This window comes from Aspergillus aculeatus, assembly GCF_001890905.1.
Source record: "Aspergillus aculeatus ATCC 16872 unplaced genomic scaffold ASPACscaffold_6, whole genome shotgun sequence".
Taxonomy (NCBI): Eukaryota; Fungi; Ascomycota; class Eurotiomycetes; order Eurotiales; family Aspergillaceae; genus Aspergillus; species Aspergillus aculeatus.
Genome location: NW_017962981.1, coordinates 135,972 through 158,740, shown reverse-complemented (window position 1 = coordinate 158,740; position 22,769 = coordinate 135,972). Strand labels below are relative to the sequence as shown.

At 53.3% G+C, this 22,769-nt stretch overlaps 7 protein-coding genes across 7 annotated transcripts; 5 read left to right on the top strand and 2 right to left on the bottom strand.

The window, feature by feature from the left end:
- Nucleotides 1-350: 350 nt before the first annotated feature.
- Nucleotides 351-2,472, top strand: ASPACDRAFT_12729 (uncharacterized protein; the record flags this gene model as incomplete). The annotated part of the gene is made up of 2 exons (XM_020197014.2): nt 351-994; nt 1,077-2,472. The coding sequence occupies 2 exons, from the start codon at nt 351-353 to the stop codon at nt 2,470-2,472; spliced, it is 2,040 nt and encodes a 679-aa protein (XP_020056984.1).
- A 2,295-nt stretch (nt 2,473-4,767) lies between these two features.
- On the top strand, nt 4,768-8,236 carry ASPACDRAFT_77539 (ZZ type zinc finger domain protein). Its single transcript, XM_020204978.1, has 4 exons — nt 4,768-5,180; nt 5,486-6,314; nt 6,367-6,578; nt 6,642-8,236. Exons 1-4 carry the CDS (start codon nt 5,046-5,048, stop codon nt 7,911-7,913), a joined length of 2,448 nt encoding a protein of 815 aa, XP_020056983.1. The 5' UTR covers nt 4,768-5,045; the 3' UTR covers nt 7,914-8,236.
- A 291-nt stretch (nt 8,237-8,527) lies between these two features.
- On the top strand, nt 8,528-9,842 carry ASPACDRAFT_26945 (serum paraoxonase/arylesterase family protein; the record flags this gene model as incomplete). Its single annotated transcript, XM_020199458.1, has 2 exons — nt 8,528-8,836; nt 8,892-9,842. The coding sequence occupies 2 exons, from the start codon at nt 8,528-8,530 to the stop codon at nt 9,840-9,842; spliced, it is 1,260 nt and encodes a 419-aa protein (XP_020056982.1).
- Nucleotides 9,843-9,976: 134 nt separating this feature from the next.
- ASPACDRAFT_27129 (cysteine hydrolase family protein) lies at nt 9,977-10,705 on the bottom strand (the record flags this gene model as incomplete). Its single annotated transcript, XM_020199471.1, has 1 exon — nt 9,977-10,705. The coding sequence occupies one exon, from the start codon at nt 10,703-10,705 to the stop codon at nt 9,977-9,979; it is 729 nt and encodes a 242-aa protein (XP_020056981.1).
- Nucleotides 10,706-11,290: 585 nt separating this feature from the next.
- ASPACDRAFT_59496 (uncharacterized protein) lies at nt 11,291-12,484 on the top strand (the record flags this gene model as incomplete). The annotated part of the gene is made up of 1 exon (XM_020203454.1): nt 11,291-12,484. One exon carries the CDS (start codon nt 11,291-11,293, stop codon nt 12,482-12,484), a length of 1,194 nt encoding a protein of 397 aa, XP_020056980.1.
- Nucleotides 12,485-13,035: 551 nt separating this feature from the next.
- Nucleotides 13,036-15,873, bottom strand: lreA (GATA transcription factor LreA; the record flags this gene model as incomplete). Its single annotated transcript, XM_020202503.1, has 4 exons — nt 13,036-14,351; nt 14,413-14,851; nt 14,913-15,007; nt 15,075-15,873. The coding sequence occupies 4 exons, from the start codon at nt 15,871-15,873 to the stop codon at nt 13,036-13,038; spliced, it is 2,649 nt and encodes an 882-aa protein (XP_020056979.1).
- Nucleotides 15,874-18,003: 2,130 nt separating this feature from the next.
- ASPACDRAFT_27254 (putative RAS small monomeric GTPase) lies at nt 18,004-19,229 on the top strand (the record flags this gene model as incomplete). Its single annotated transcript, XM_020199483.1, has 3 exons — nt 18,004-18,058; nt 18,417-18,851; nt 18,904-19,229. The coding sequence occupies 3 exons, from the start codon at nt 18,004-18,006 to the stop codon at nt 19,227-19,229; spliced, it is 816 nt and encodes a 271-aa protein (XP_020056978.1).
- Nucleotides 19,230-22,769: the final 3,540 nt, after the last annotated feature.

The window sequence follows — 22,769 nt, the reverse complement described above, 5'->3', positions numbered from 1 at the left end:
TTCTTCCTTCCCTCCCCCCCCTCCCCCCCACCCACTTCTTACTTTCTTCTCCCCGTTCTTCCCTCCCCCCCTCCTTTCTTCTCACATGCATGTTACTACTTTCTTCTTCCTAGTCCCCGTTCTGTTTGCCTTGACTTCTGTCCTCCCACCCGCCGCCGACCACCATTAGCCACAACCAACCAACCAGCCGACCAACCACCATCCTCATCACCACCGCCACTAGCAAACACCTGGTCCTGCAAGCCGTCAGTGCACTTCGATCATTTCTTATAATTCGTCTCGTTTGCCTACACCGCAATCATCCTCGATCCTTACAGCTACCCTCTTTCGATTCATTTGACTTCGTCTAGATGGCCCCACGACGTCACAACATCGGTGCTAGCCGCCGAAGGAGAAGAGACGAGGAAGGCGAAGATGAGGGCTCACTCGACGGTGAACTCGAGGATGACTCTCTCAGCGAAGGCTCTGTTATCAGCCACCAAGATGAAGACGCCGATGGAGAAGGTAGTGATGAAAGCGACGACGAGCTGCAAACATCTTCGCACAGTCATGCTTCACGACTTAATGGCCGAAGGCCAGAAGTGAACCAGAAACCGGGGCGCCGTCATTCGACATCTCCAAGCAAACGGCTTATCGCTAGCACGATGTCAGATACAGAGGCTATGATGAATGGCATGAAACTATCCGAAGACACCACCCGGGAGGCGGAGATCCATTTTGATGACTTGAAAGGGGAGATTGGCCCTCTAACGGGAAGGACCCCATCGGCACCACCATCGGAACCGAGAAGGGACACCATTACAGAGAAGAAACGCCGGGAGCAGGAGAGGACCATAACCAAGGAGAAGGATGAGAACCCTGCTTTGGTGCCCACCCGAGGGAGCTTCTTCCTTCACGATAAGCGTTCTGTCGACACTGTGACGAATGGCCACAAGGCTTCCACGAAATCGAAATCCAGGCCATATGGACTCATTGTGGACGGTAATGTGCGCAGGTGCGTCAAGATCTAGACTCCGATCTCGTAGAGCCCGGTCGCTTCTACGTGTCAGCCCATAACACCAGCTAACCTGCTGTAGACACAACGTCAAGTCGGATGCGAGCGAAGGACAGTGGACGCATGATCTCCACGATACCGTCGCTGGAGACCGTCCAGCGACAGCCAAGGCCCCAACCGTATCAACAGGGTTCTCGAACTACCCCCAGCGACCTGTTCCCACGGCTCCCAGGTCATCCCCGCCTAATCGGTCTTTTTCGAGCACTACGTTGATCGGGAACGTGCCGGTGGCGGTCCTCTTACCAGGTATGGAGCAGCCTATCTCCTATCCAGCAGTCACAAAAAAGCAACACACTCGGCTACCTCAGCATCGCCCTCCGCTACGTCGCGATAAACCTGTCCGGATCTCGCTTCCGGGCCAACCTCCTCGATACATTTTTCCCGCCATAGAGCGGTCCTTCATCTTCATCCCCCGGGCTCTGCGCCCGAATCAGCAGGCGTTTCGCGGACGTCGTGGCGGTTTTATGACGGGGCGACGCCCCAGCATCTATGCAACTTCGACGTACGCCCCTAGTGTCAGTATCAGCCGACGATCGTCCTTGGGCAAGCCGCCCTCACAGGAGGGATGGCACTCGCCAGCCGGCTCGGTTTTCTCACGGCCTACCATTGTTACCACTGAAAATGGAAAGCCAGTTGTCCGCCTACCTCCTCCCCGACCGCCTCTGGGAATCCCGCAGGTTCCTGCTGGTCCAGTAGTCGCCCCGTCGGCAATGCCGCCCCCTATGCCTTCTTTACCGCAGCCCCCCGCGTACCGTGAGAGCCGCCCGGCTCCCATTCCAATGCATCAGCCTCGTCCCCAGAAGGCCGTTTCAGTTGCCGACATCGAGATGCCGGCAGCCTTTCCCTTCCACACGCCCCAGCCCCAACAGGAGCAGCCTTTTCATCACCAGGTACCGATGCCTGCCAACGGGCCCGTCTATGGTCCGGAGGCCTCTGCCCACGCACCTGCTGCTCACACGTCTGCAACGCCTGTGTCCCACATTCCCGACCGCGCGATCCATGCGCAGCCGTTCCAACCATACGGCTTTCAACAACCCCAGGTGTTCTACCCTGCATCATACCCGGCGGCTGCCGTCTATTACCCGAGTTCGGGTACAGACTATTCCACTTTCAACCCGGCAAGTGCTCCAGGAGCCTCCGCGCCGGCCTTCCCGCAGGGACAACATGGGCCTCCCTACACGGTGCCGGCGGCGCCTTCGTCGGGTGAACAAGCGTCGCAGCCAGGAATGGTTGCCCATGAAGCTGGCGGGACGGTCTACTTCTATGATCCCAACCAGATGTATCCCAACTCGTCATACGGAATACACAATGCTCCCGCGCCTGGTGGAGTGGTTGGCATGGGTGGGATGTTAACACCGCCAGGCGCAACTTACTATTACGCCCAGTCCCAGGGCGGTGTCTACTATGCCTCGCAGTGATTGATCCACTGGAGGCTTCACTTCTCGATTTCCGTCTCTCTCTCTCTTCTCTTCTCTTCTCTTCTCTTCTCTTCGTCCTATCTTCTTAAAATCCCTTCCATACTACCGACTCTAAAATCTCTGACCTCCCCTCCTTGATGACTATTTTTCTTCTCTATTCTTTTTCTATATTCCCTCATATTTTCATTCTCACGGAAACGCACCGATTTTTGACATGTCTTCGAAAACGTGATGATGTCTCTTCTGCCACGGCTCATCTTGATGTGACCTATGCTCACTCTTCCAGTTTTATCTTTCCGTGGTATAGGCTCGCCGAGCATGTCTATGCTGTTCGGGCTGTCTTTCAGTTGTGGTTAGATTAGGCTTTTCTGCATTACTAGCGACTCTTGTGATCTCCCCGCCTCGTCATTCGCCCTTGAATTTCCCCATCACTTTATAGTTCTTGCCGTTTCTCCCGTCGGTGTCTTCTTGTCTATTTCTACCTCTTATTCTTTTTCTCTTCTTTTTTGTTTCATGGTTGTTTTTCCGGGTGATGTGTCCGCCAGTGGTTGCTTGCTGCGGGACACCACCAGTCATCCCGGTGTACGGATACCATTTTGTTCCATGTACTCACGCGGTGAATGAATGACCATGGCCCTTGTTTTTCATGACTTCGTTGCATGTCCAGATTCCATGGTCTTTATAATGAGTGTACTGAATGATACTTACTACTCTCGTTGGTGTTGATGCCTATTCGTAGTGATGAGAAAGACTCGGCTGGTCTGATCGGCGGCCAAGCTTGTTCGGTAGGTCCTGTCGGTTGGAGCGGGGAAAAGTGGCAAGCTCTCGGCGCCGACAGCCAAGAGCCAAGACGTTGTCAAGGAGTGTCCTTCGTATACTAGCTTTTTGTGAGTCGCATGATGCAAGAATTATCCAGAGCGAAGACTCAAGAAGGAACGGCAAGACGAGGTGAGAGATATGGAGCAATAGGGATGGATGCATTACTGCATCACTTTTTTCGGTTTTAATGGTGAATTTAGGACCGACCATGGCATCGCATAGCAGGCATTATTGCACAATTGCTAGGTGATCCCCCGGCAGGCGATCTGAACGTGACGTCAGCACTGGATGTCAAAACGGGCTCGGAAGAAAGGATCTACCACTAACTGGCAGCAGCATGAGCAACAGCAGTGCTGTCCCCTCTTCCTCCCGGTCAGTATGAAATCATACTGCACTAGAGGGATGGACAAGAAGAACGGTGGGATTCCAAAATTAGACCCGATGAGATGCCACTCAGCAATGCCTCATCATTCTGCAGGCATCGGATCCACCGGGGGGGGTGGAGGGAGAAAGGATAGATAGCAGAGGTAAGTACAGTACAGTACAGAATACTTAGGAGGTACTTCGATAGCCATTCCACTGGTTCTGTGGAGTCACCGAGTCGGGGTAAGGTAAGTGGAAGAGAACCGGAGATCCGTGCCGTATAGATAGGCAATGATGATTACAGAAGTGGAGAAGCAAGACCTCCATGAACCAGTTGACGTTGTCGGATCAACAAGGACAGCGTAAAGAGAGACAGATCACTTACATGGTCTTTGTACCTGGTAGGTCAATTGACAATCACTGAAGCAATCCTAAGTACAGTACTCACTATATAAATGTATTCGAATGTATTCGCGTATATCACGTCAACAGATCGGTGGGCCCATGAAAAAGAAAAATAAGAAAAGGGAAAGAACAAGGAAGGAAGGAAATCAAATAAGGATCATGAATTAGTCTTTGGTTTTTATTTTACAGTAGTCAACTATGAGTAGTTAAGTTGCTAGGTAGGTTCTGACATAGTACTACTGTACATAGTACTATGGATACATCGAGTAAAAGAGAAGGCTCACCGCCTCGGCCGGATGCAGCCAGCCAGCAACCGCGGACGCGCAGGCTGGCAGGGCTGCCTTCAAGCAACCAGCTGACCTCCAGCTGCTTTTTCCCTCCCTCTTTAACTCCGCCTTCTCCTCCTTCTCTCCTCTTCCTCTCCTCTTTCTCCCCTTCTCTTCCGTCATCTCCCCATCTCCCCATTTCCCCATCTCCCCCATCTCCCCCATCTCTCTCACGTCTTTCCAACTTGACATTCCTCAACACCACCTCACTCTCTCTCCCATTCAAATCCTCTGAATCTTTTCTATCTCAATCTACTCTTTTAGTCACTTCTCACTCTCCCTCCCTTTGCTCCTCACCGACTCCTTCCATCAACCATCATCTCATCTACAGCCATCCATCCATCCATCCATCCATCCATCCATCCATCCATCCATTCATCCATCCATCCCACGCTCTACATCTATCTATTATCTATCCTCCTTTCATCCTCTCTTTCTCTCTCAAATACCATCATCTCAGCTGGGCTGTTCTGGACTTTAATCTTGTCTCGTGCTTTGCCACTTGGACCTCCAAGACTACTTCTACTACTTGATCACGCCCGAGCCCGTTAGCGTTGCCGTGCTGCCTGATCCATAAGGTCCAGACCCTCTTATTTCTACGCCAAGCAGGAGCTTCCACACGGTCGGACATCATCATCAATCAACATTATCAGTATCACCATGGCTACTCCCACTGCTCCCACTTCAGCTGTGGGTCCCAGCACTTTGATTACAGTCAAGGTGTTGTATAATGACAATACTCGTCGCTTCAAGATTCCGCTGAAAGAGCTTGGAGCTCGTACTCTACCCCAGAATGTAAGTTTCCAGTCTCCACTCGACCTCCGACCGGAGCTCCTCGGCCCCCCCCCCCTCCCTCTCCCCATCAATATTAAACCTGCCCTTCCCTCCGCAACTCTCTGCCTTTCTCTCTCCCCCAGTGTCTTTTCCTTCGGAAAACCACTTTCCTTGCTAGAATGATGTCTCCTCCCCTGTATATGTGTCTCGTTCATTTGGAGGCCTATGCCTCCCTATATTCCGTCCCTTCGTAACGAGGATCTTGATCACCTGTGCAAGCCGCGACCATCGCTTACCGCATGCTGATCTCTTATTCTTGGCTCTAGCTCCGCCAACTGCTTAGTGTGCCGGACGACGTGAACGTGATTTTTGAGCGGTACTCGGACAGTGCCGGCAACTATGTGCACCTGGACAGCCAGAACCCGGCCGTTTACAAACAACTCTACCGAGCAGCCAAAGCGAAACTCAAGCTACGAATCAAGGCCACTACTGCCGATGAGATTACTTCCCAGCCTCCTATGGAGGAAGGATCGTCAGAACAGCAGACTGCCTCTCGATACAGCTACCTAGAAACTGTCTTGGGTTCCCCCCTCCCTGAATCCCAGGCTGAAAATGTGCCTATTACGGCGTCCGCATCAGCCACCGACCTGGTTGACAATGCGGCCTGTCCCATCCCAGCAGAGACTCAATCTGCTCACTGGGAGACTGAGCCTTCTCCACCACCGAACTTCCGTGACTTCGTGTTCGATGGTTCCCACTTCCCGGTCGTGTCACATGCCTCTCCCAGCGGAGTATTCTGCATCGATTGCAATCGCTGCGGTTTGTCCATTCCGAACGAACACTATCACTGCAGCATTTGCGATAATGGGGATTATGATCTTTGCCCTCAATGCGTGAACAGCGGAGCGACCTGTCTCAATGAAGAGCACTGGTTGATTAGACGGGTCGTCAAAGACGGCCAAGTCACCAACAGTACTACCGAGACGATTCCTCCCCGCAAGGTCGCAATTGAGGACGCCAAGGAGGCGCCTACAGTGTCGACTCCTGAACCAGTCCGCGAGCCCTCTCCCGAACCCGCTCCGGCTTCGGCTCCACCTTCAGCTCCGGCCGCGCCAGAGCCCAATAGTCTGCGTATCTGTAATGACTGTCTCAAAGGTAAATCTCCTTGTCTGTATCCTGAACCTAATAAGATGTTAAATAGTCATAGAACATGAAGAGAGCAAGATGGTCTCGTGTGCTGACTGTGATGACTACGACCTCTGTATTACCTGCCTACTCAAGGACTCGCATGGTCATCATCCCGCCCACACATTCGCTCTGGTTGAGGACCGCCAGTTCGCTTTGAAGAGTATCGTCCAGTCGCGTTGCAACCCAGGGCGTCATCATCACCATGCGGCAATCTGTGATGGATGCGAGAAGGTACTGTTCTTGGTCTTGTCTGGTTCTTATATGTTGTCTAGAGTCAACTAACGGTTGTGCTAGCGTATCATTGGTGTCCGCTACAAGTGCTTGACCTGCCCGGACTGGGACTACTGCACCGAATGCTACGAGAAGGTCCCTCAGCAACACCCGGGTCATCGGTTCGCTCCCCTTTATGATACGATCGCTGAGCCTTTGATCAACCACGAGGTGCACTACGGTATCTACTGTGACGGTCCTCTGTGTCGAACCAAGTCCTGTCCCACATTCATCACTGGTACTAGGTACAAGTGTTCCGTGTGCCATGATACCGATTTCTGCGCCAGTTGCGAGGTTCACCCGACAAACACGCATAACCGAACCCACCCATTGCTCATGCTCAAGACCCCCGTGCGCGACGTCCGGGTCAGCACCTTCGATAGATCCGAGCAAGGAGTGACCATGATCGGTGACCGCCTGGAAAAGTCTCTTTTAACTGAATCCGCCACTCTTGGTGAACCCGAGCAGACGGTCCAGGAAGCGTCCGAAGCAGCCAAAGAGGCCGTTGAGGAGCCGGCTCCCGTGGAGCAAGCCAGCCCTATTGTGGACACGACCCCAGCCCCAGTTGAACAGACTGAACAGAACCTGGCTGTGGACCCCGCCTCTGGGTACCAAGCTTTCTTCATTCGTGACACAATCCCTGATGACACGGCCGTGGCTCCCAACACTCCTTTCCAGCAAACATGGACACTGTTCAACCCCGGTCCCTTGGCGTGGCCTGCCGGGACGGATGTGCAGTTTGTAGGTGGCGACTCAATGTTCAATGTGGACACCAACCACCCATTGAGCCTCAACTCCATCGCCGCCGCCATGGAGAGCAACAAATTGAGCCAGCCTCTGGAGCCCGGTCAGAGTGCCGACTTCACGGTGACCCTCAAGACACCTAGCCGTCTAGGCACTGCCATTTCCTATTGGCGACTCAAGCTTCCTACCGGCATGCCATTTGGCCACCGTTTGTGGTGTGATATACAAGTGCGCAACGTGAACCCGGTGGCTGATACCCCCTTGCCATCCGAGGATGTCCAAGCGGCACCCGCTGTGGAAGCTGATCAGCCTGAGCCTACGGGTAGTCAAATGATCTTTCCCAAGTTGGAGAAGGAGTCTCCGGAGTCGAGCACGCACGAAGCTGCAATTACGGCACCCTCGGTGTCTTACCGCTCGGAGCAGGATGTTCTGGATGACATGGACAGTCTGACCTTGGATGATGAGACGGATGTTGGTCTCTTGACAGACGAGGAGTACGACATCCTGGATGCCAGTGATCAAGAGTACCTTGAGGCCAAATCTCAGCATTAGTGGAGTGGCTTGGTTCACGACAGGGACTCTTCATAGCACGGACTTTCTGGGTTGTGGATGGAGTTACTTAGCAATGAATGAAAGTGGGGACAGTGCTTCTGGGGTGCTTTTTGGGTTTTATGTTTCTATTGCCTTGCTTTCTCTTCTGACTTAGCTAAATCCGGGGCTCTGTAAATGAATGAGAAAAGGGGATTGCATCCAGCCTAACGAAAAGCGGGGGTAGGGGGAGGAGATGAATTATGGAATGAAATTAGCTGTAGCGCGAGACTCAGACTCAACTCCAACTCTCAGATTGCAAACAGTGTGTGATAGACCAGTGGATCAAGTAATGTAGGTATGATATGCTATGCTATGGTCCAGTTGTTGTACCCCGCATTCCTCTTTGGGTGATTAGATTTGCTCATCAGTTGGCCTGCCCCCCCTCCCCCTTGCCTCCTCTCCTCTCCCTCCTCCTCATCCTTGTCCTCCTTTCTTCCTCTTTCCAATGCTTCGCTTGAAGGTTGTTCCGAGAAATGGGACAACTAACACGTATACACGCTCGGAACAGAAGCGCAGTCACGGCTACGCAGACTGACCACGCTGGCTAGCCTAGCTTCGAGTATCTTTCTTCCACTATGAAGAGCTCTTTCAATCTCGCCATCCTTGTCTTGGTGGCAGCCAATCTTTATGGGCCTGTCTGTCACTGGCTCACCGTCGTGGGAGTCTTTCGGACCGCCACTGACATCGTGACAATTGAGGCCCAGGAAATCCATAAGATCGAGGACACCATGCAGTGCGAAGATATGCATTACTATCAACCTACTGGCCAGATTTTTGTAGCCTGTGAAGACTCCCTCCTGCCCCGGTTTCAATGGTTCCCACCACTGGGAAATTTGCAGGGGCCGGCTCAGTCAACAGGTTCCTTTCATGTCATCGACCCCAAGGTAAGACGTGCCCAGTCGGCATGATAGTGATGCGAGGCTCATGGTATACGACTAGACCCTCAAGTCCCGGCGACTTGCATTCGATAACTTCCACGGGCCCTTTGTGACGCATGGGATTGATCTGGTCGACGATCCGGATCGCCAGGGTGCCATTTACATCTATGCGATTAACCATTTATCGAACCCGCACTACTTTGAGAAGCCCTCGACTGAAGGCATTCCGAAGGCCCACTCCCAGATCGAGCTCTTTCACCATGTCTTGGGATCCAGCACCGTTCGCCATGTCCGCTCAATATCTCATCCCCTGATTGTCACCCCGAACGACATTTACGCCGAGAGCCTGCACTCGATTTATGTCACGAACGACCACTTCTATCGAGAAGGCATCATGCGCACGGTCGAAGATATACTCCCATTGGCAAAATGGACCAATGTCATCCATGTGAATGTCAATCCTATTCAGTCGAACAGCGCAGCTACGGGCGTCGATGCCGTCGTAGCGTCTCAGGGATACCTGAACATCAACGGATTGGGCCATGGGCAGTCCAAGGAGGAGTTGTTGCTCTCCAGTGCCGCGGGAGGCATCCTGTACCGTGCAAGGGCAGACCGCAGCAACCGCACCCTCTCGGTGCTGGATGAGTTTGCGTTCGAGAGCACGATCGATAATCCAACCTACTATGACGATCCTTATGCAACCCCCGAGGATGACGCTAGTGGATACGTGGTCGGTGGTCTGCTGCGGGCAGTCGATCTGCGCCGAACTCACAACGACCCGCATGCTCAGGAAGGAGTCATGGTGTGGCACCTGCGTCGTCATTTCGGAGATACAGCGAGCCCGGAATGGGAGAAGCGGCTCATTTTCGAGGATGATGGAAGCAACATCCGATCCGCCAGCACCGCGTTGTTGCTCCCTGTAGATCCCAAGGATCCTGCGGCGAAGACGGCGATGCTGTTTGTGACAGGCTTTGTGTCGAAAAATATCATTGCGGTGGAGGTGCCGTTGTAGGGGGGGGCTACACTGAAGCGAGACTACTTTCTTATCATTATCTCAATCCGCAAATCACTTACGCTATTGAATCCTCCTCCTCCCTCTATGTATCCTCATTCCAGAGGAAGGGAAAAAAAGACCAAGAAAGAAAACTATGTAATCTTCCTCAATGCTTTGACTACCTCCTCAGTCCTTACCACCTCCGCGAATTCGCCATCCAAACTCGCCAACGAAACCGCGTGCACCGTCTCCGCATCGAAGCCCCCCTTTGCCCACGTTGCCGTCGCATCGCCTACCAAGAGGATGCGCCCTGGATCCGCCGTCGGTGGGATTGCATGCGCACCCGTGCGCTGATCCACGGGCACAAGACCATCCTCCTCCCCGCCCTCGTGGGTACCCCGACCGCGATCCACCACGCCCAGGTTCGCCGCCATGCGCACTGTCGTCGACACGCAGTGATCGGTGGTCAAGCCCGTCACGACCAGCTGGCGGATCCCGCGCGCGCGCAGGTGGGCTTCCAGCCCCGTGCCGATGAAGCTCGAGTTGACGCATTTCCAGAAGACGGGCTCCGAGCCGTCCGGCGCGGGCACGGCGAAGTCGAGCGGCTCGCGCCCGTTGACCGGGGCCGCCGGGTGGAAGGGCGAGTCTGGCTCCGTCGAGGTGTGGAAGACGTGGATGACTTCCATGGTGGTGGTGGGCGTCGTCTGCGCTGCTGCGGCCGCCGCGCGGAAGGCGAGCAGAAGGGATTGGATGTTGGGCTCGTAGAGCGGGTTGGACCGTGAGGGGCCCCAGTGGGTTGGATGCGTGAAGGCGGTTTGGTTGTCGACGAGGAGGAGCGCCGTCGGGGTGGTGAAGGTTATTGGTGGATTGGGAGGGGTCATGGTGGATGATGTCTTGGTTGATTCGTGGATGGTATGGGTATGGGTATGGGCGTGGGCGTGGTGGGCGTGGTGGTTGGGGAGGTGTGGTGCTCTTCCAGAGTATTCTTTGGTTGTTGCTGATGACGAGGATGGTGGGTGAGATGATTTATACCTCAAGGTGGTTATAGATCGCGGGTGGTGGTGAGTGAGTCACATGGGTCAGCAAATACTGATTACCAATTGATCCCTGATGATAAATCAAGCTGTAACGTTACTCTACGGGGTAGCAGAGAATGACTTTTGACAAGAGAATATCCTATGTCAGTGGATATATTGAGATTAATTCGGCTCCTGTTGTTCACTGCTGGCCGATTGACCCGATGACGATTAGTGATGCCTAAGGCATGAAGTGATGCCTTGTTGCCTTAGGTGATTGTTTTCTCCGCGTTACTCCATCCAAACTCCGCACTTTGCCTTCTTCCTTCCTTCCTTCCTTCCTTCCTCCCTTCAATCAATCAATCAATAAATCATCCCTCTAAGTACTTCTCACTTGCATTGAGCTCTTCAACTCCTTCCATCTCACTCAATTGTGTTCCCCCGGCAACAATGCCGGTTTCCCTCAGACCCCCCCAGGCCCGAGTGCTCCTCCGATCACGACTGCCGTCAACCTCCCTGAGCAGCAGCAGCAGCAGCAGCATCACTTCTCTCCTCCGCCACCAGCAACAACAGCACAACAAATACCACCACCACAAATACTTCTCCACCACATCCGCCACCTCGTCTCCCTCCCCTTCTTCCGAATCTAAAACCTCGTCCCCACAATCGCTTACCTCCACCGTCAGCCACTCCCTCTCCACCGACATCAACCCGCCCGCGAGCACCCGCCCAGCAGAGCTCACCCTCCCCTCCGCCCTCGGCCCCTCGGCCTCGCCCGCCGACAAACTCAAACACTACCTTGCCATCGGCCGCGCCTACCTGACCTTCTACAAGACCGGCCTCAAGAATGTCTACCACAACCACCGCGCCGCGGTGCCCCTCCGCCGCGCCCTGGCCTTACCCGCACATCTCCCGACCTCCGCCTATCTGGCGGTGACGCAAGAGGCACTGGGGGCGAGCAAGGGTCGCGCTAATGTCTCGACGAAGTCGACGAAGACGACAGCAAAGGACAACAACAGCAACAGGCCGGGCGTCATCTCACGCTCCAGCTTCCAGCTCCTCCATCGCGCCGCCTACGACATCCGTCGCATGATCCCCTTCACCCTCCTCCTCATCGTCTGCGGCGAATTCACGCCCCTCGTCGTCCTGGCGCTCGGCAATGCCGTCACCCCGCGGACGTGTCGCGTGCCCCGTCAGTTGGAGAAGGAGCGCGCGAAGCGCGTCCAGCGGAAGAAGGCGGCGCTACTCCTCGATCGCGGGACGGTCACGGCGCCGGAGGTCGGCAGCGAGAAGGAGATGAAGAGCGTGAGGTGGTTGATGGGCGTGAGTGGAGACGGGGATCGAGACGCGGTCGCTCGGGCGTGCGCGGTGTTCGGCCTGGCGAGGTCGCATGATCGCCTGGCCTGGCCCATGCTCCCGGTGTATCGGCGGCGCTTGGAGCGGTATCTGAATTATCTGGAGGTGGACGACGAGTTGATCCGGAGGGGTGGCGGTGTTCAGGCCATGGAAGCGGCCGAGGTCCGCATTGCGGTGGAGGAGCGCGGCGGAGTTGGGGTAGGCTCTCGGGGCAATGGGAGAAATGGATGGGAGGTGGAGCGCGAGGAGAGACGATGGTTGGAGAAGTGGTTGCAATGGAGGGGTTGAGTAGTTCCTCTATTCATGTAGACTCCATCAATTCATATACAAGACTAGGTAGGTACTGTGAGGTATATTTGGTATGTATAGTAAGGAGTATGTTTAGTGGTATACTCCCTCAAACGGCCACCGATTGATTCATAGAATGGTTGAAGTATTTTCAGGTGTCATTTGCTATACAAACTAGACACTCAACAATAATGACAAGTCATCGAATAGTCCGAAACGCTTTCCTTCTCAGCTTCCTGCAGGTTCCGCCACAATTTGATATCCAAGTCAAACCCTTCTTAGTAGTATACAATTCAAATTCATCGCACGCAACCAAAAGAAAACGCCGCCCGCAGCAATGCACATCCATCCGTTTCCCTCATAATTAATCGAATCGATCATTCCATATAAAACCGCCCACACCCCTTGGAGGCCAGACCAAGCCATCCTACTCACAAATGGTATCTCAGGAACGAAATGCTCAGAAGACTATCCAGAAACTCAAGCAGCAACCGCTAGACAATTGATGATATCCAAGGATCCACAAATACAACGAAACAATTCATCACTCATCATGAGGTCACGCCTGGGCGGACCGCGCCGGCCGTCGCCTGAGCCGCGTTCCGCACTTGCTTCGCCCAGCGCAGTCCACAGCTGTTGCAAAGGTCCCGGTTGCCACTGGGTCCCCGCCGCCACTCCGGGGTGGTCTTTGCCCGACACATCGAGCAGCTCTTTTCCACCACAATGGTGCTCTGCTTGCGCTTGCGCTTCTTCCGCCGTGTGATCAACCGCTGCATCTCGTCCGACAGGGTGCGGTTCTGCTTCTCCAATTCCCGCAGTTCGAACTGCCAGCTGGAACCTCGCGTGGGCGCCAGCTCCGTAAACAGCGTATTATCTTCCAACGAGGCTAATTGCTGATTGCCCGCTGGCAACCGGTTGGTTCCCACCAGCCCGGACAAGTCCACCCCGGTTGGCGCGAGCCCCAATTCCGTTGATAAACCCGGTTCGTCAGATGCCCCCGGCGTGGACATCTTTGGGAAGCGTAACTGCGCCACCAGGAAAGAAGGCGGGGCCCCTTCTTTTGCATCGCCGGGTAGAAGCGTCGTCTGCACCTGGAGCATGTGACCCTTGCGGTGACGGATCTTGTGGTTGAACGAAACCTGTTGGCCACCCCTCGCTGCCTCGAGTGCCTGCAAGGCCTGTGGTCGCGTGTCCGCTCCCATTAGGTCCTGAATGCTCTTACCAATCAGGTCTTCCGGCAACCGACCCAGCACCGGCCGCGTCTTCGATGAAACATAGAGGACGATTCCCGACATCGACAGCTTGGCCCAAAGGTCGTTCTCTGCCAAGCCTCCACGGCCAACGACAGCAACATGATCAAGACTGTACACGGCCCGGGGACGACCCACCAGAACCATGTATTGCCGTCCGCGATCGGTGATGTGCCACGACCCGTGGCTTTCGAACCAGACATATCCACTATGTTTCTTCCGGATGCGGTACGCCACACTCACTGGCTCGGGAGTAATGCAGGCACGGAGTTCGCGGATCACAGGACCGATGTCACTCGGATGGCAGACGGTGGACAAGCCCTTCCCAACTAGTTCTACCGCGTCATATTCCAGGACCTTGGGACAAGACGGGGACAGATAGAGGAATTCACCCTCAAACGAAAGCACATGGATGACATCGTCCGTGTTTTCCACCAAAACTCGATCCAGTAACTCTCGATAGATGGGCATAGAGCCGTTTAGGCTGTCGAGAATCGTCGACACCTGCTCCGGAGCCCACATGGTAATCAGCTCCGGGTTGACTCGGTACATCTCCGGAGAGGGGACTACGTAGTTGGGCAATTGACTGCGTTGATAATTGATCATGTACGTGCCATCTGCGGAAGAGTCATGTCAGTCCAGCTTCAATGAACCGCTCGGGTTCTGAGAGGGTCATACTGGGGTTTCGTCGGGTGACAGCGTCGGGCTGTTCGACCAAATCGACCTGAAAGCCGACGTAAAAGCGGTAATCCGGGCCACCCCATCGAATCGGAATCATGGTAACCAAGTTCACGAAAGGTTGTCCACCTTTCCGGTAGTTGATGATACTGGCCTGAATCTCAGCCCGATCTTCGATGGTTGACCGGAAGCGAAAGGCAGTGTTCTGATCGACAAACTTCCGCTGCATGCCCTGGTACACCACACCGTCGGGACCTTGCAGGAACCGACAGTTGTGGCCCACGATCTCATCATTGGTGTAACCAGTAAGCCGCTCGAACGCTTCCGAGACGTACACAATCGGATGGTCATCCTGGGTGATATCGCAGAGCACAAAGGCACAGGACAAGTCCACCGCACCGATATTTATTTTGGCATCCGGCCGAGACACTACTTGAGCCTAGAAGGAAGTCGATCAGTGGGCGATGGCTTTGAGTAGGCGGGTCGGCACTTGGACCTACCAATATGCCCATGATATCGAAGCCACTGCTGGAGTAAATGCTGGAATATTGAGACTCGCTGCCCGCTTCTGTCTTGGCCCGAGGCGGTACGGCTGCTAAGAAGCGTAAAGAATCCGCATCAGCCTTCCGACTCAGATTGGAATCAAATAGAGCACTACCCACCCTTTGGTGAAGGCCGCTTTGGCTGGATAAATCGATGGGATACGGTGGTATTCGAGGCTTGCCCGTAGGACTGCTGTTGCACTTCCGCCTGTGCAGCAGCACCAGCACGCCGCGAGCCGCTCTGATCCCGCGCGGGGCGGGCCGTCGATGTGGAGGGGGTGTCGGCGGGAGGCCTGGCAGCGGCGGCGGCGGCGGCGACTGCAGGTTGGACGGGAGTGCTTAGATCCTGAGCCACAGGCGGAGCCCAGTATGTGGTGGCGAGAGCCGATTGATTCCGGGGAATGGAATATGCAGCAGGAACGGGAGAATCTAGATCAATGACTTGGGTAGGCAAAGGGGGGCGCTGGACGGTAGGATGGCGATCGAGATTGGGATCTAAGGCGCCGGTTGTATGGAAAGTGGAGGCATCGTAAGCGAAGCTATTTGCTGCTTCCATACTCATGACCATGCCGTGGCCCGGGAGAGACATCGGATCGTAAGCATGCATGGAGGCATTCGCGATTCGGCTTCCCAGACCGGGTATCCGAGCCGGGGCCGGATGGTGCCCATGCAGACCGGATTGATGAAGGGCCAATGCATTTGGTTGGGATGGGATCAGGGCACCAGGGGCACCGTTGGACAAGAAATCTGAGGGGTGCGATTGGTAGGGAAAAGTTCCCGGTTGAAACTGATCGGAACTGGGGTAAGCTAGCGGAAGGAGAGAAGTTTGCTGGGCGTGAGGATAATCGGAGGGAGGACCCAGTTGGGGGTCCTGTATGGGATAGTGTGCCTGATAGAAGGAGTCGTCGAAACCTTCCATGGCGGAGGAGAGAAGGGGGAAGAGGGGTGAGAAATGGGGGTTGGCGGTGGTAAGGAGGGGGGGTCAGGCCGACTCAAGCGGTCGACGGACCACGTCCGATCGATTCGAGATCAGGCGGCAGGCCAATGGGGAAGTCGCATCGAAGCCGCGGCAGCAGGAAAGGACAAACAAGGTCGGTCCGGACTCAAAAAGACCCCATGTAAGTCAATGCCAGGTAGTATAGAGATAGATGCACTGTGCAGAAAGAGAGAGGAGGACGGGAGGAGGAGAGGGCGAAGAAGAAAAGGAAAGAGGAGAAAGACTAGGTGAGGTCGAGAGAGAAAGAGAAGAGTGGGGGAGGAAAGGGAAGAAGAAGAAGAGGAGGAGGAATCGAGAATCGAAATAATAAAATAATCAAAATAATAATAATAATACTAATGGACCGGGGGAGAGGAGGTGGGGGACACGGTGAGTGGTCAACCCATGTTCTTTTTTGGGGAGCCTTTAATATAAGAAGTCGACCGCCAGCCCTGGCGGGTTTTCTCGAGAGAGACAGAAGAGAGGGAGAGAGAGACCCCGAGCGAGAGAAAGCGAAATGATCTATATTATTATTGGTAAACGAGGCACAGGGCAAGCGTCTGCGCTAAGATAGAGTCGGGAAAGAGGAGGAGGGTCAAAAAAGAAATATTGTCGACGTTGACTGGCAGCCTAGTCGACATCTCGCATGACGATGCCCACAATGAAATAGTCGTTGATGTCCCCCTCTCCGCTTTGAGTGAGCAGTGGCTGGGACTTTTTCAGTGGTGAGTGAAGAAGAAGAGGCAAAGATTGAGGCTGCAGGCAAGGAAGAAAGAAAAGAGGGGAAGAAGGTGAGAGAAGAGAGAGTTGAGAGAGAGGGAAACACGAGACCGAAGTGGGAAAGTGAAGAAGGTCGAGTCCGGTTCGCACAGCTGCTGGATGGGAAGGCGGTGGGAGGCAACTGGTGGATGGACCCTCCACTGGACTTACAACTTACAACCTCAACAGTTGATCTATCAAATCTGATGCATCCACCTCGGAAGGGCGAGAGGGCGAGAGGCAATCCTCTATCTTCTGCAATCAATTACAGACTGGTCGGCAGTGCTGCAGGTGGACACGGACGGATCTCCCCTTAAATGACACCACGAACTGCAAGTACACTCGCATTGACATTTTTGACAGGCTAAGTCTGGAGTAAGATAAGCCTCAAACCCAACCCGATGACGATGCATCATCCCAGGGGGCAAAATAAGACAAAAAGTAACTTAGGGTTGACGTGCAGGACAAAAAGTACCAAGTCCTACTCTCTCAAAGTAAAAAGATCAACAGGCCCTGTCCCATCATGAGATCCGTCACCATTCAATTGTCATATAATCATCAATCCCATTGTTCTTTGTTGCGTCACTCGCTCACTCACTCACTCTCCTCCTCCTTATCGATCACTGCGGGATTGCTAGTAACCCAAGGGGGGTTAATATCACTTACCTTACCTACTCCCTAGGAGCCTAAGTTACTCCCTACCAGATTCCTTCATAATGCTATCTAACTACTCCATCTACAAGTATTATCCTTCCTGTTGCTCCTTCCCGACACCCTTTACTCCCTCTACTCGTATCCTCCATTCCATGCCCATTATGAAGGGATTCATGTACCTTCAATACCTTCGCTTCCCCTTGGTCTTCTACCCGCCCCCCTATCCCCCACTACCCCCCTCCTCCACCCCCTCCTTCCTCGTGGAAGTAAATCAACTCCCTAGTAAAACCCAGTACTAATTCGATTGAACTGTGTAAAGTAGCCGATTGCATTCCTGGTTGATCCCTCTTGTGCCTGTGCCTGGCCTGGCCTGGTTCAAGGATCCAACCCACCCCGACCCGACCGGATCTTGATCCTGTGCCTGGGTTCCTGCTGAACGTTTCACTCGGCCCACTGAGTCGGTCGATCACTTATATTAAATCTCCTTTCTCCCTCCTACAATTTTCTTCTATGGCTTCGCAATCTCGTCAATCATCACATATCATCCCGCTTGCTCACAGTTGATTGTACGGGCTTACTATCATTTCTCAAATTCCTACCTCGCCTACCCCCTCTTGACCCCCCTCTCCCCACCGCCCGATCTCTTTTCTAATGATGCCGATGCCGGGCTCTCCGGAGAAAATCTCCATCACGATCTGTGGAGATGGTGGATGCGGTACGTGCCATCGAATCACAGACTATGCAGAGGTGGATGGGGCGTTAGAATGCGGAGGTAGCTCTTGCGCTGCCCCGTTTCACATGCGCATGGTTCTCCTCATAAACACAATACAATTCAATGCGCGTTCGCATCACTAATCAGGGCTGGTCGCACTGTAGGCAAGTCTTCAATCACTCTCAGACTGGTGCGCAGCCAGTGGACTCATGAGTAAGTGTCCGGTCGTTTGCGTGCACAACATAAAGCTAATCCGCTGCGCGGCGCCAGGTACGATCCTACAATCGGTAACGCTCGCTCCCCCACCGCACCGTTCCCGACAATCACTTGAGCGGTCACTAACATGCAAGGGCAACTGCAGAGGATTCCTATTCCGTCACGCGCGTCGTGGATGGAGTGCCCTACTTCTTGTCTATCACCGATACGGCGGGCCAGGAGGAATACCGCGGACTATGGACGGCTTCCAACCTGGAATCAGATGCTTTCTTGCTGGTCTATGATATCACCAATCAACACAGCTTGCACACCCTCGATTACTTCATGGATATGATTGAGATCGAGACTGAACAGCGAGCCGAACAGAGTCACCGCCTGCGACAAGAACTGGGAGACAGTGCGGCGGGCCTTCGGGTGGGCATGCCGCCGCCCGTCAAGATCGTAGCAGGTAACAAGTGCGATCTGAAGGAGAGTCGAGTGATCGGGGCTCCTCAGGGCTTGGAGTATGCCCGCAGGCATGGGTGCGGCTTCATGGAGACCAGCGCTCGTGAGATGGTCAATATCGAGGAGACATTTTCCTGTAAGCACTCGTTCCACTCGATCTAGACGTCCAAATGCTAACTTCTCATCAGTGTTAATCCGCCGAGTGGTCGAGGCGCGCCAGGCCTTTTATCAGCCGACGGCCTTGATCCCAGAGCCGGCTCATGGCAGCGGCTGGGTTCCAGAATTGAATTCCACGGCTAGCACGATCGTCCACTCGCCCTCCGTGGAACTGCCCTCTAAGCACGTAGCACCCCGGCAGCGAGGCTTTGGATGGCTCCGGGAAAGGAAACGAGTCCATCAACAACCGGCTGATAGGTATCGTTATGGCAAGTCCGATCCTCCCACGCCATCACATCGAGAGAAGCAGCAAAATCGTCCGGCAGCCAGAACCTGGCGACGAGTGTGGTGCTTTTGATTCTGGTCTGGCCGGGCTGTGCGGGTCTCGGGGTCTGCATCCCGGTTTGCGTTCCAATGCGTGTCTTATGTCCATATACCCTCCTGTCTCACACGTTGCTACCACAAAAGCTGTTGGTCGAAGAATACGAATTGCTCTAGCCCTTCGAGGACCTTCTCCCACCGTCACTGATTTCAGATAATCAGGTTTCTCTTTGGCTCATGATGCGATGAACAACATGCGGGTCATCGAATAATTGTGGCAGCATGACTGCGGTGGATTAGCAAACACCCTGGCAGCATGAGGTCATGGGCGAGTCCAGATTGTGAAACCGAACACAAGTCATATCTTATCGCCGGCCGGTGATGACATATCAGCCAGAGCAGCCAGTGCTTGTGCATATGCTTATCCGGCTGAGATACGGCATCCCGTGCGGACATGTTCTCTTCCCTAAGGTCTCCTCATCGTAGAACATGTCCGTCTCTCTCCTTTCATTGAGGGGAAGTGAGTGAGTGGGACCCGTCGGAAAAGGAACGCGGGATGACGCTATGGTTTGAAGCACCCACGCTGCATGGGGCTGGTTCTAGACCTCGCAGGTATAATTCTCATTGCGTGACTGTAGGCAGGGGAGACCTTGCGTTGAGAGTACGGTACGTTCACTTTCGTTACATAGTACCGAGTAGTTCGTCGGTGATTCGAGCCATCACCTGTTCCCCAGTCTGTCGATCCCTCGTGGTAAGGAACCCCCCGGGGAAAAGATCAATGGAAGATCGCAACTGCATAAACCCGAACCATGTTGAACTTGCCCGTTCTAGAGAGCTTGAGGGGTGGACCGGGTAAAACTAGGGAAGATGATCATCAACAAGACGCGGGAAGAATCGAGGAGAAGCATAAAGGTAGAAAGGATGAGGCGGGGCAGGGAGAGAGGGAGGAGTTTGAACCAAGGTCCCTGGATGATCGCAAGGCTGGGAAAAAGCTAATCTACTAGGTAGGTAGTCTATCGTATTATTGCTGAGTACATAGTCCTACAACTATACAATCAAACGAGGCATCAATAGTGGCGTAACCACGAAAGTCAATTTCCGACACTATCTCAGATTCGCATTTCACGAGTATTTTCCTTTGCTTTTTCTCACAGCTGCGAACAGCAACCTTGATTGTACCAAGCTATGGATACTCTGAGGGGGTGAAAGCCAATCGGGGCGCGAGTGACAGGGTAAAGCCAGCGTGGGTGACCTGATATCGACTCAACTAAGGCATGCTAACGTCATTGACTGGATGGGCTCATTCATTTCATGGGTGGAAGCTGGGGGAGGAGCTCAAGCATTTTCTCTCCTTCCCCTCCTTCCCCTCCCCCTCTCCTCGGAGAAAGAAAGCGAACCGATCGGACTGGAGAGGAAATGGCAGAGCAAAACGCCGATCAGCAAACGACAGTCTGAAATCATCAAAGCTTATCGATAGACTCGATACTGTTCTTGGTCCTCTTCTCCCGGTAACTTGGTAGTACTGTAGCTTGTGGCAACATGTGGTAGTGTCACTCATACATGAGTACTATGCCAATTGGAACAGAAAGCAGGCGGCCGGTTTAAGCTTTTCCGCAGGATAATCAGGGCGACACTTCAACCGAGCCCTGTAGGTACAGCGTACAGTATGCAGTCAACATGCATCAGACAGACAGACAGACAGACAGACAGACAGACAGACAATGCATCCAAGAGGATGGTTATTTTTCTTACTTGTTGATAAAAATGATTATTCGATTATTGAATGAATGAATGAATGAGAGATTTCAGATCGCCGATCTTGGCAGCCAGCCAGCCAAGCAACCCCTTTGTGGTAAGTCCCGACCGTAACTATTGTCGAAGCTCCCGGTTTCTTGCTCTTGTTCGGCATGACTTTGCCGAGAACTGCCCAGGTGGGCTTTGCACTAAGAACGGTTGTTGTGCCGTAATGCCGAGCTTATGCAAGAGCGAGATGTCATTCTCATTCTTTCATCTCTTTGCGGTAATAATAATGATTCCTGTCGATCGCCTCGATTTCCTCGATTTCCTCGAGTTACTGTCATGGTGACATCCACCCACGTTCACAAACAAGCAAGATTGTTTCCCCATTGCCTTACTTATGGGCCTGGCCTCAATCACGCCGAGAATTTTCCTAGAGAAATCTTCTACATCTATGCTAGACACTAAACACCCATTCGCTACTGTCACCTATTTCCGGATCCGCATAGTACGACGTACTGACAACTAAAGAGTGAACAACCATCGGATATACGGCTTCCAGTGCAATCAATGATTTTCCCATTGATCCACCAGAACGGTACCGATTGACTTCATTTACAGTGGACGATGAGACCCTCCCGGCGGGACGGAAGATGGAACCAGAACAGTGTAGTGCAGTGCAGTGTAGTGTAGTGATCATGCACAGTACTGGACTCGGGTAGGAGTAACTACTCAACCTCAACTGACTTGAACTTTCCCCCCCCCCCCCAAAAGGGGATTTTTCAACCCCGGGGTCCGAGGCTAGGCCCGCGACACACCGATTCAGGTAATCAGCCTCTCTGCCGCGGGTTTTCTCTTGCTCAGCTCCCGTTCCGTTATCCGTGATTCGTATCAGGTAAGAATACCCACGAGTGACGTATCAATCGTATAGGTATGTATGACTGTATCAACGTATGATTGTATGAATGCATGATTCATTGCAGTTACATCCCACGGATACTCGGCCTTACAGTTCAGCGACACTCCGCCTCAGAGGTGCAGCTAGATCGAATGACCCCAACTTTTCGGCAGAAGAAGAGAAGCATTGGGAAGGGGGTCTAGATGATGTTAGTCTAACTTACTACCATCAACGCAATTTATCTCCGGAAGGTATTAATTCTGTGGTAATATTCAGCAAGGTTATTTATTCAATCTTGATAAAATGTAAGTTGAAACACTCACTGTATTGATGCGGGAATCTCCACCAAGGAGTGAATTGGTGGGCGCGGTTTTGGGCTCAACTGGTTCGGTCGTTACGGCCGCTTCCTGTAAATTTGAAACTGTAAACTACGGATGACCCGTGCTGGAACATCCTTCGACTTTCTTGATTACTGAGATGCGACTAGACCATTTCAAATCAATATAATAATGATAATTCTTCCATAACTGCCCTCCCATCCCCCCCCTCTCTTCTCTTACTCTCAAATTCTAAAAGAGCTCCCAAAGTCCCTTCTACCTCTAGCTCTCTTGACTTTAATCCCGAGCTCATTCTCTTCTGCGCGGATTCTCTCCTTCGAATACTGGTAGTAACCTATACTACCAACTATATACCAGCTAACCCTATCTCGATCAACCTGAACTCTCCCGACTCTGGATCATTGCAACCCTACCCAGTCTTCTGGATCGATCCAACTTATTCACTCGGCGTTCCATCAACTCATGTGCCTTGCATTGGCTGAGAAGCTCGAGATAGAAGTGATCCCATCGGTTTTACCTTTCCTGCCCCAAGATCGTTATATCATCGATCAACCTTAACCAACTCCCCCGTCGATACTTGGATCATTACAACATTCCGCTGCAG

Coding starts and splice junctions, on each gene's coding strand:
- ASPACDRAFT_77539 (XM_020204978.1), top strand. CDS start 5,046: ATGGCTACTCCCACTGCTCCCACTTCAGCTGTGGGTCCCAGCACTTTG. Junction 6,315..6,366: donor CTGTAATGACTGTCTCAAAG/GTAAATCTCCTT, acceptor AAATAGTCATAG/AACATGAAGAGAGCAAGATG. Junction 6,579..6,641: donor TCTGTGATGGATGCGAGAAG/GTACTGTTCTTG, acceptor CGGTTGTGCTAG/CGTATCATTGGTGTCCGCTA.